Source organism: Rissa tridactyla, chromosome 1 (genome assembly GCF_028500815.1).
Source record: "Rissa tridactyla isolate bRisTri1 chromosome 1, bRisTri1.patW.cur.20221130, whole genome shotgun sequence".
NCBI lineage: Eukaryota > Metazoa > Chordata > Aves > Charadriiformes > Laridae > Rissa > Rissa tridactyla.
In genome coordinates, this window is record NC_071466.1 from 24,426,983 (window position 1) to 24,439,782 (window position 12,800).

At 38.6% G+C, this 12,800-nt stretch overlaps 1 protein-coding gene across 1 annotated transcript in view; it reads right to left on the reverse strand.

The window, feature by feature from the left end:
- The window catches only part of ATP8A2 (ATPase phospholipid transporting 8A2), a 309,064-nt gene that overhangs the window by 141,342 nt on the left and 154,922 nt on the right, over window positions 1-12,800 (reverse strand). The window contains exon 27 of the mRNA XM_054188764.1: window positions 8,591-8,701. Coding sequence (XP_054044739.1) covers window positions 8,591-8,701 — 111 coding nt within the window. The remainder of the gene's footprint in view (window positions 1-8,590; window positions 8,702-12,800) is intronic.

Consider the following 12,800-nt stretch of genomic DNA (forward strand, 5'->3'; position numbering starts at 1 on the left):
TAATTCTGCTTTTCTCTCCCCTGGAAGATTAAAGTCTTCTAAGCTTCATTAAGTTACAGAACATGCTTGCTTATAAGGCTGTTTTAACATGAGTGCCTCAAAGCTTCGTAAACCAGAGAAATAAACTCACTGCTCAATTTGCCAGGCAGTCATTGGGGCCAGGGTCTATCAGCAAGTCCTCTTTGGCAAAACGTAGCCTCGTTTTAAGCATTTGTATTACTATTCTCAAAAGTAAATTGCTATAAAACGCATTTTGAACATAGCAATGGGGTACAGGTGAGAGAGAAGAAACCCTCACACCTTCAACGTGCATCCCTCTGGCTTCTGTCTAGTGAAAAGCAAACCAGACAAAAACCTCTTCAGACATGCGATGGGCACAGGACCTTACTCTGCTATCAGTTATTCTCATACAAATCAGGAATGTCTCTATTAAAGGAAGTCTGTTTATAGGGATATAGGCTAGATACAAAGAAAATCGGTACAGACCCAAGTGATATATTTGTGAAGAGCTGTATTACCATATACAGATCAATGTATATATGGTGTTGGATTTTAAAAAAGCACTCTCAAAACTACCCCCTTTGGTGCAGTAGAGCATTGCTAAATTCAGCATGAATGTGCTAAGCACAAGTTATTCCCCAACAATGTCTATTTGCACTCTTTAAACATTAATACAATTTTGAAATTTGGCCTTCCCTGTACCCACAAGTAATGCCATATGCACTGAATTGGCCTAGGTGGGTGGGAAAGTAGGATCCGTTCCCCCTATTTTTATTAAAACAACAGGTTATCCAATATTACCAAGTCAGAGCAGTCAGTATTCAAAGCCATAAGAAAGAGCATAAGAGTTATATTTCAGATGAAAACTTTTAGCTTTTTGGAAAGAAAGTGGGGTTGAAATCAAGAACGATAAACCCTTGAATTTCAAAGCTGGTTTTGTTTGATAGAAATAGAACATCCCAGGTTTGTGTTTTCCTAACTTTCATAATACAGGGTTAGCTTCCCTCTTAAAAGCTTCCTCACATTAGGTTATCTCCCTTCTAAACATCAACTTGCATTTTCACTGGTGACATAGCTAAACTGAAAAAACATTTACTGATGACAGAATTCTGGCTTTGAAGAACACATTGCTCAGGAGATGGCTAATGTTTCACATTTAATGGCCTCAAATTTAGAAAGCAGCATTATTATCACTTTGTTAATGTGAAATTAAGATTTTTTTTCACACCAAATTACACATACATTTTACAGAGAAAGAAAATGACTATGTCTGCCATACAGCCCTTATGTATATAAATATACACAAAAAACGGATCCAGGCACTCTGAACATACTATCTGCCCAATAAAATATCACAGTAGGTCTCTTCTTGAGACCTATTGCAGCTATTGCAGCACATATTGAACCTGGTAGGTGTTTCACCTAGAGATTCTGAGACCATGCTAAGGAATCTAATTTATCATTTGTAATATTTGGAATGTTGAAAAATTACAAGCTGTGTTACTTGTAGAGTGTAATCAAGGCAGTGTTCATAAAAAAGTCAGAACAATGCTGGTACTCATTCCATCACTTTTGAAATGGTTGGAAAAAATTCAAAACCAGACATTTAATAGTTGAGTCAGCTTAGTTTTCAGGGAAGATGGGCTGCTCTCTAATGATTCACTGTATAGTGCACAGCACTAAAAGAAAGGAAAATTAGCATGGATTTATCTTTGTGACTGATTCCTTGGAAACTCTAGGGATTAACATACTCAATTAGGAATCAAAAAAACATGAAGTCAATCATGGATTAAAGTTGGTGAGGCCAGCCTATATGCAATTCTGAATTTCTTCAGACAACAGGGGGGTTGAAATATGGAATAAATTGTCAGTGGTAGCAATATAAACTAGGCACTGTAAATCAGCTGAGAAAGAGGATATATTTTTAAGAACAAAAAGCAAAGCACTATCTGGATGATTTTGGATTAGGTTGGCCAACTGTATTTTATGATATTCCAAGAAGTTTTGGCAGGCTATTTGCAGGATCTGTTTTCTGTAATGATTGCTACTAAAGAATGTTTTCTTGAACTGGAGCCTACAATTAGCTTTTTTGGTGGATGGGAAGGGGATAACATTCTGTGCTGCCCTAGGTCTTCTACTTCTGCATGTTAAACCTGTGTATGAGGCTGATAAGAAACAGTGCAAGATAAAAATAAGCAGACATGTAAGACCTGTTTTTCCAAAAATTATCAAGAGACAGTGCTGAGTCTCACATGCTTTGCTCCTCACACTGCGTCCATTACTGCGCTTTCTAGGTCTGCAAATTCCGTGCTATTCGTAAATATTCTGCACTTTTTGAACTGATTGGCGTTACTCAAGCTAGGGGGCTTGGATTCCTTTCTTTTTACGTGTTTCAAAAACAAATGAACAGCAAGAACAAAAACCCAACCAATCAAAAAAAAAAAGATTCCTTCACTTTCTGGACAGGATTCAGTTACCTCAACATAGACCTCTTAGTATTAATAATGCTGCTGCTGCTTCAGACAAGTGGAGGTCTTTGGCAGGTCCTGTGGCAAATCTGCCAGTCCCATACTGCTCTCGACCCCAGAGCATCCATAAAGGCCATCTACATGGAACACTACATTGGTTTCTCTCAGGCACCTAAATTTACACCTCATACTAGTCTTAAGGACACTGAATCCCACCTTTTGCCTATCTGAAAGCACCTGTCCACAGAGAATAAGTTGTTTATTGTGGAGATGCATGCATTTCTGAGGATTGAAAAAGCCAGATTTCCAAGTAACATTAAATGGAAATCACACACGCATTCCTACTTCACTTCGTCATGATAAAGCATTGTTATAAGCTTACCACACCAAGTATATACACACAGAAGTAATGACTACTAAATGCCTACTGTCATTTGAAGCATTTGAACAGGCAACCGAATAATTTGAATACACAAGCATGACAAGACAGCTTGCTGCCTGTATTATTGTTATCCCTGTTTGAGAATTTTGCAACCAGATGTTCTTATTCTTAATTTAACGCTGGGGGAAAATACTGCTCTTATCTTTTAACAACGTTGCTTTTTATGACAACAGTTACTGCACTTCACTCCGCAACTCACTGCAAAAATCCCCACGCTAAAGGTTTTCTATTGCCTGGCTGTACCCTAAGAGTTGCAAAGTCAATTGGAAACAGAAGGCACAGGGACGTAGGTAAAAGTCAGATTACATAAATCAAGGATAAGCACACAGAAGCATTACAGCTATATAATTTTTAGTATCATACAGATACACTCAATTCTGCATGTCATTTGGATAAGAGGGCTAAAATTCCCATGTCTGCTTTCCACATTTTTAAAAAAACCTCTTGTGTTTGACAGGAAAGCATGAAAACTCGAAAACCAAATGAACGGTCTCATGCAGCAACATTTCATGTGTGCTTGCACAGCTTGTGCTATCGCCTAGTCTGAAGTGGTGACCACAAAGTGTGTGGAGCACTTCACAGCTCTCATTGCCAGACCCTGCTGGACTCAAAATCACCACTTACTTAAAAGCATGTTTATCTAGGCATTGTGTTTACTCAGAGCTTTTAAGACTTGAAATTTCAGCTCTAAAGGAGAAACTACGATCCTGGTGTTTTGTTCTTTAGTACGCTTATCTTGTTTGTTTAGCACTGCTCAACCTCCACAAAGAAACAGCTTTCCAATTTGGGCTTACAACTTATCTCTGGATTCTTAAGGCAGAAGAAAAAATAATGCAGTGTCAGGGTATGTACACTACATGCTCTTCCCCTGCAACTTGCCATTCGTTTCTCTGTTACGGCCCTGCCTACCAGACCTTGACACAGGGACCATCTATTTTCCCCCTCCCCAGCTCATTCTGCAATATATAATACAAGAGTCCTTCACATTAAGTACATTTCAGATAAACAACATGCTCCAATGAAGTACTGAGCACATTTTTCCTGCACACTGTGTTGGCCTGAAAGGTATCTTCCATGCTTCTGTTTCCACAGAATCATTCCCAAATGCCTTGAACTCTTACCTGATTTTTCTAATATCGCCTTTGATCTTGCTGTGTTTCTACTTCTCCAAGCATGACATGAAAGCAACATTCCCGTATTCTTTTACGTTTCAAATCAGCTATATTTCAAAGCTCTGATGTCAACACGACAACTTTATATCATCTCCAGTGAAATATATCTGCTCAACAGATGTGAAACAGATCTTTTGTTTCACTGCTCAGTTTAAAGCCAGCTACATAAATAATCGAATGAAATGGTGTTTTGCAATGATGCCCACTTATCTGTCTGTCAAATCTTTAAAAGCCAAAAGCCTGTCACCGACCTTCTGCTTCAGGATGGTCCTGAACGATTGGCTTTCCTCAGTAACAGCTTCAGTGCACACTACTACTGCAGCCAGACATGGCAAATACAGGAACAGACACCAAAGAGGGGCCTTTATACTCACATTCCGTCCCTGCAGGCATCTTGGTAATGTTCTATGTACATTCCCTTGCCACTGTTAGGACAGACCCAGCAAGGCCAGTCGGAGTGGGGAAGCAGCAGCAATTTGTCTATCAAGGAGCTCTGTGGATGCAAAGGCTTGATTCTGCACCCCTCTGCCGCTAAGTGAGGCCGTAAGCAAGGGAACCCCAACTTTACACCCTGAAGCACCTTGGTAGCAGTGATATGCAAGGACTCAAGAATCAGGCTAAGAATCACACCAAAAGGACTTGAATTTTTAGGACCCACTTCTCTTTCTGCTTTTGATTTAGTATTTCATTGAGTTTCGTATTTTCAAAAATGGGGGGGTGGGGGAAATCAAGAGAGTGGCAGGAGGACAACCGTGAAGAAATGCAAAAGGAAGAGAGATCAGGTCAGAGAAAGGAGAGCAACACTGAGTTTCTGGCTCTCAAGCCAATCAAAAGTCTTTTTAGACTTCACTGAGCTTTATGACTTTAATGACTTAAAATTCACCTCAAAAAAATATCAGGAAGACCTAATCAAGGGTAGAGGAAAGATATACTCTTATCTCCATTTCCCCTGCAATCTTCAAGACTTGCCTTCTGCTATATTAGCTCTCTAGCTGCATGAAATCGTCCCATATGGGAGCACACTTTAGTCATCATCAGAGCAGCTGAAGACATAGTTGCTGGGGCCCCTGTCTCTCCACAAAGAATCAGCCATTGCAGGAAGGTAAGCACCAGCCTTAACCAAGCAGCACCTCTTAGCAGTCAAGCCCACGATGCCAGTCACCTGAGCACACTTTCCATCAGATGCCAAATTCTGTATTTTAATTACCACTTTTCCCAGAAGCCGAAGGAAAGCTGATGAAATTTATTGTTTCAGAGATGCTACAGTTTGAATCCTCCTGGTATAAGAGTGACTGGTATCAAGATGAACTTCTAAGTGTATTAGGGGTTTTAATATACCAATGTTGGGATGCTGGGAAAGGAGACAGCAATATGTTCTCCTCAAGCATTTATCATAGTTTAATTAGCTTGAGTTTAATCTTAATGTATGGCTCTGCAAGTTGTGTCCAGATGTTCTGTGTGCTCAGCCTGAGTACCATCTCTTATTTCTCTCTGATAGTTGGAAAGTATCAGGGAATAAAAGTTTTGATGAGCCCCAGAGCTTCACTGCTGCAAAACTCATTTACATAAGGCTTACTTTAGTTATTCCTCAGGTGTTAAAGCTTCACTGAAATAAAACAGGTACAGTAACAAAAGTAAAACTGACAGTAATATTGACCGATGTGCTTTTTGATTCAACTCTATAAATATTTACTCAGTACAATCCTTTAGAAGATTAACTTAGAAAGTAATTCAAGTTCAAGTCCCTGTTTCATTATGATGTTAAAAGAATATTCCCCATACACCACACATCCAAGCAGGAAGTACAGGTAAATATTAAACTTGTCCAGAGCATTGGGAAACAATCGGGAACATACCATATGCACAAGCAACAGTGCAGGAGTGCTGGGCACTCTACTGTTCTCTCAAGTTGAAAGATTTATTCCCTCATGGAGTTTCTCTTTCATGAGCATCACTTCATACCAAAAATTGATCACTGCTCCCGAGCCTCACAGTAGAAATACAAAACAACTCAGCTTTCTTTGTGTACAGTTAAGAAGGGAACTAGAGACCTCCTCTCTCTCTTCCCTGCATCCCCAGGATACTAAAATCGGCGTCTCTTTTGTTTCCGTGCAATTTGGCTAGTTTTATACAGTTTTGGAGGGGAAGTTCCTTAAGGCCAGCAGAGGAAAGCAAGCTTACCAGGGGAACCAAAACCAAACTGAGCTCTTCCCACTGCTGCACATCTACATGATTTCTTCTATCACTTCATCTCCCTTAAACCTTAAGCTTGCTCCCAACTTCTATGCAACGTGAGCACAGAGGGGTAACCAAGGTATGGGCCTGAAGCTTGTTAACGCTTTTTTCAGTGCTCAGTTGTCAGACAGAACCAGCTCCCACCCTTACTCGTGGACATCACGACACACAAAAGCTCACTTGCCTCAGTACAGTATGCAGAAAGAACCAAACACAGACTAACACAGTGAAGAGAACATCTGACCTCACTTTCTCGGAGCAGACTTGCATTTTATGTATCATATAGTGATATCTCTGGCTAATAAAATTCCTCCTTATGGTAAGATGATTAACCTGCCTCAGGGCTGGACATCCCAGAGGCCTTCACCTTCACCCAGAGGCCCCTTTCACAGCTGCTCACATGGGAAGGCATAATTTAGGCATATAACATTTGATGCAGAACTTTCATTTACTATAGTCTGACAAGTAAATTATCAAAGACACTGCTACAATGGGCGAGAAGCAGGACTTTCAAAATCGATTTTCAGATGGAGAAGAGAATCCTAGAAGGCAATCATGAAGCTATTAAGCATTTTCTGAACAATTCAGGGAAAGCCCCAGTAATTCCCATGCTCACTAAGAAACCCACTAGAAAAGTTATTTTTTAGATTTGTATTTCTTTCGCGCAGTAATTAATATTATTGTCATCTCCAACAACACTTAAAGCCCCTTACTAAAAGCATGAGTTACAATCAGCCCAAGTTAAATTAAGGACTATTACAGAAAGTCAAACATGAACCAAATCTTAATTATCTCAGTGCACTAAATTAGTCTCAAAGCTGTGAAGGTGGCTTCTATAAGCCACAAGAACACACCTGTGAAATCTCAGGAACATGGATTTAAGTTTTGCAGAGAATCTGGCTAAAGAGTTGGAACACAGTCAAGAGTTGGATGCTTAAAATTTAGAAAAAAAAAGGCAACTCCTCGTATTATTTCACAAGTCTAGCTTACTGTATATCACTGCTCTCACCCAGTACAGCAAAACGCTGCCATTACTTTGATGGCATAGTATAACTCTCTTGCAGTAAAACAGACTACCTGTGCTGAAATTGTAACAGCCAACAGCTAATTCAGAAATAGTTAGCACAGGAAAAACGGAGCAAGGTAGTGGAGAATATTTGTTCTCGAAGAGCCTAACATCATGCATAAAAGATGATCAGACCCTGAGGGAGCCAGGTATACACACACACGGACCATGATATGATTCACTGAATAGTAAAACATTACTTACCCACTACCTCCTGTAATCAATATAGCTAGCTACCTAATTATAAGTGTTCTAATTTTCTTATCTGTTAACCTCATTCATGCCTGCTTAATTTTAGAAAGAAATTGAAAATCTAATATATAGACATGGACATATATAAATAAAACTGATGAACAATGTGGAAATTGTTGTACTAAGTGACCACTTGATACTCAAGTGACCAATCCACTGAGTTCAAGTTCCTCATGTGTTTCTAAATAGGCAACAGCACACAATAAACTTCCTTTCCTGAACCTTCTTAAATTCAAGACTATATATTAAAGCGTGAGAACTACACTCTTACCTAAGCAGGCTGAAATGCAATATATTAATGTTCATAACAGTATTTAGCCCATTTTAAAATCCAGTTTCATTACTTGACATCTTCAGGCAATCTATTTTTCAAAACACCGTTAGTTACATTTTAAGTATTATTAAATCAAATAGCCTGATTAGTTTTATAATTTCACTGGCATTGTAGAGCACAATTATGCCCTCTCTTTCCTAAAAACAAGGCAAACTAATTTTGCTTCCAGTTAAGCTAAAGTCTTTATAATTTGGAAGCAACAGCTATAGTTTTTGCCTAGTTTATTATTTTCATATACAGTTCTTCCTGATTCTATGACATGAACTTTTGATTTAATTTTAGCCCCAAATTCAAGTTTCATAAATATAAGCTCCAATTGAAATGTTTCCATGAATGCAAAGAAGCTTTTAATATGAACATTTGTACCAAAGGAATGAAGTTCGTCCCTGACATCTCGTATCCAAGGCTTCACTGTACCAAAACCTTCAATTTTCCTTTTGCAAACGTTAAAAGACTCAAGTGAACTAACTTAATCTGAGAAAGGAATCAGGATTTTAAGTTGTTAAACATCAAAAAAAGTGTCAGTCCTTTTAGCTCAATCCATCTGGATGAGTTTTTCTTTTTATACAAAATTATTTGAGTAGTAAGCACTGGTAAGCCCATTCAATTAGTTACTCTTACCTCAATAATATACAAAACCACATTCTTGTAGAAGCAATATAGTATGCACTTGGTAACTCGATTGTAACTCCAAGCTCCATGGACCAACAACAGCTTCTCCAAGTAGGAAAACTGAAGGAGAGAAAACAAGTTTTTACACATATGAAGAAATATTTTAAAAAATTGGTTAAACTCCTGCCATCAGAAAAAAACCCCTCAGATCAGCTATGAAAGCTGTTCTTCAAGTGCAATATTTAAATAGCTTAGTAGAACACACATCCAAAAACCAACACTTCAAATATTTACAGAAAAGCCTTTTTTGTAGCAAAACCTCTGAAAGTCTTCAAGTGGCATTCACTAGCTTTAAACAGCAAGAAGTCTTCAATTAGTATTACTATCCTGATAGCAAAATCAAGCAAGGTTAACATAATATAGCCTTGTGGATTGAATATAAATGTGAACTCTTCATTTCATGGTCAAAGAAGATTCCCATGTTTAAGGGCTTACATGGTTCAGAATCTCCTTTCTCTGTGTTAAACGAACAGTCTGGTAATTAGAAGTGTCTCAAGCTGAAATAAAACACACAAGGGACGAATACAAGTGGAAAAATAGATGCATGGAGTCTTTTATAGAGAATGAATACTTACATTAACATTTTCAGCCCACAAAATGTATGCGATCATGTGTTATACAAAGCACCTAAAATATTATATAAAAAAAGAAAGAGAATTTGCCAAAAAGGGCAAGTAAATGGATCTTGTAAAAACTGATACCTTTTAATGCGAGTTTGAACCACAGGTACAGCTCAAATTCAGCTTCTCAATTCAGCAGTTTTGAAAATCGACTTTTATAGAAGCAGTCTCACAATGCAGCCTAGGAAATGCATAATTTTCTAGTCTTGACTTTGTCAGTGAACCTTTTTTATGGCCTACAGCATGCCTCTTTTGTCCGGTTACAGACAGGTCAAACTGGTGATGAGATTCATCACATGTATACCTGAAGAGTTCTGGGACACTCAGGCGGGATCATTGTTTGCTTTGCTTCCTTTTCCACGAAGTGACTTTATAGGAAAAGCTTGACTTCCTAAATTTAGATTCTAGATAATGTATTTTAACCAAAACCTATTTGAAATTGAAAGCTACAGTAATGAATTAGGACTCTCATGAGACAGCTCTGCTCCCATGATTTCCAGCACTGAAATCACTGAACCACAAATCCTGTAAGACCAGCCTCTCTCCCAGGCACCAGCAACTCAGATTTGTTAGGATATGCCAGCAAGAAAGAAGGAGAGAAAATAAAAGTGAACCAGACTTCACGGTTCAGTCTACCCAACTTGAGAGGGGACTGAAAGTGGAGCACTCACAAGGGAGTAGCTGACCTACTAGACACCTAATGCCTCAGTTAGTATGTGGCACAGCTACAACTTTCCTCACCAAAATTCACTGACAAAACACGTAAGCAGTGATGGGAAACTTGCCACTATGTCCTGACAAGTCACCCCAAACACCTCTTGTAGAGAATAGACAGAGATGCACTCTAAAAACTTTGAGTCTAATGAGTGACCAACTCAGATGTAGTCTTCTCTAGAGCTCAAAGCAAGGAAAAATTCTACCCCTAACTGCACTCTTGTTTGTACTCTCATGAAAATGAGTGCACTGCATAGCACAGCAAGGATGACATCAGTAACCTCAATAATGCAGTTCTGAGCCTGTTCACACTGGTGAAGAGTCCCATTAAGTCATGGCAAGGAATTAAATTTGTTTTGATGATAGTCACCAAAATTATGCAAATGCACAGCTACTGGCATATTTGAGATACTGTAGGGATAGGGTTCTACTAAGACACGGTCCTTGTTTGGACACTACTGTATTTATGGAGTTTTAAATCAGAAGGGAACCTTACAACCATTTGGCCAGCCTACCTGCAAAACAGTTTCTATAGTTTTCACAGTTGTCTCTGTATCAACTGTAGCATAACTTTTTTTTTTATATAAAGAGATTATCTTTTAGAAAGATAGCCCCCATCTTGACTAAAGGATGAGGTGATGCCATATTGGCAGGGGGAAATTTAAGACAGGAAAGATGCATCCAAAATGCAAGCCAAATTTTCCGGAGAAGAAAACTGAAACATGAACGTTTGTTTAAGAAAAATTTCCTTAGTTAAGAAAAGGGAACAGTCCCTAGACACCAGATGCTCTCTGGATTAAGACGATACAGTCTTTTACTAAGGAAAAGTTATTTAATTCTACTGCTGTCTCTCTAAACAGTTAGGTCATTTGATTTGGGAATTCTCTAAATATGGATCACTGGTGCAATATCATTTCAAGGGAAAAGGATGATTCAAACAGATGCTCCTTGCACCTGTGGAAGCTATTTGGAGTAGAGTCAGACACAAGCTGCCTTTTTATTTTCATTTAGTTTATGCTTTGATTGCCCCTGGAATCCTGAACAAGCCTATGTAGAGACTTTCTCTTCCATAAGTGCCTACTTCTACCAGAAGAAATACCCCTGCATTTGAAATACCATTTGAACATGAGATGCTACATTATAGTGGTCGTCTTAAATTACTCAATAAGAACATACTCTGCCTTCAAGGCATGCACATACAGTAACGCTTTAGTGGGAGTTATATGCCTTCACTGAAAGAAATATAGCCCACGGAGATCAAGTTTTTCTTTTGAACACTTTTTTTGAAGCACACATTACCATCCACTATTAGTCCCCTTTACAAGAGGGATTCCTTTATATGTTTTCTAATCAGCACAAAGCTCTTTTACACAATCACAAAAAAACCCACAGCTCTACAGTGGTTTACCAATTTTTGAAAATTAAAATTCTGTGCTGGTGTGATCGGCTTTTATTTCATATTGAACTAAGAAGATTCATTGCTATTGTCAATAACTCCCTGACTGGAATTTAAACCAAAACCAACTTACTTCCACATTCTAACACTAAATTCAAAGACGGGGTTTTTCATTAATGCAGAAGCAATACATGAACACGGAATCACTTCTTCAGATTAACATCACTGCAACTAATGCAAAAGGAATTAAGTGTATAGGGGCCTCTATGGACAAAACTCTCACTGCTTATGCTTACTTATTAAAATGGAAGTAATAAATGATCTGAGGAAGTCTAAGAAAAGAGCATTCAATTAAGTTACACAGCAGAAGGAATATATAGTCTACAGAAGTTATGAGAAAGTCATTACAAGATACCACAGACTTTACGATTATGTTCCTATAATGCTATGTATTTAGAATAAGCTATTGCTTATGAAAGAATAAGTCCTTGATAAAACAGCCTAAAATTTTCAAGATAAATTTGGTGAAAGGTCTCAGTTATTGAAGCCTGAAACCCAGGGTGCTTCATCAGGTCACAGAAAAGAACAGCAATACAAGACTGCCATTTTGCTTCACAGCAGGGCTAACACAATAAACAGTTATCTGTGCCAACAGCAGCATTATCTGCACCTTTTCAAAACCTCACCTTGTACTGAAACTATCAAAAGATGATAATATTCCATATCACTTGGTAGAGGAAATCTGCCCATACCCTGGCAGAAAGAAACGTCAGCCGATGCTCAGAGATCACTGAGGAGACAATGGATTGTCTCTGCTTCCTGTCACCTCCATCTGTTCTTGCCCTGCGATCGGTCTCAAACACATCCACAGACCACCTAGGCTTTAAATAGTATTCAGAGGATGACTGGCAACTGAAGTATCTCCTTCCTTTCTTATGCACCTTTTTAAGTCTTTATTCTACATCTTGGTTTCTCCAGTAAAACAAAAAGGCTTTTTACTCTCCTCTTTAGCAGAAGTAACCAGTGTTGAATTTGATGGGATAGCTTGGGAGCACTCACCCAAATAAAATTCAAAATAACATACCTAAAACAAAAACACTGGCTGGCTCTCTAGAACTGTGACTAATTCCTGTATACATCACAGGGGTGAGAGGAATGAAGGGAAAACAAACCAAAACAACACAACACAAAAAGGAGGAGACACCTCAAAATAAGAATTTCCCAACAGTTAAACTCTTACACATCTGGTTATAACACCTACTCATAGTAAGAGAAGAAAGCTTGCACCAAGAGAGATAAGTTCGAGTTAAAAGCATGTTAACATGAGCATCACAAAGTGCTTCTCCCTGATTACTGAAGAACCAAGACATCGGACAGCTGTCAGGAAGAAACTGAAACTTTCAAGGGAGGTGGAGCTTTTGCCTTGAAG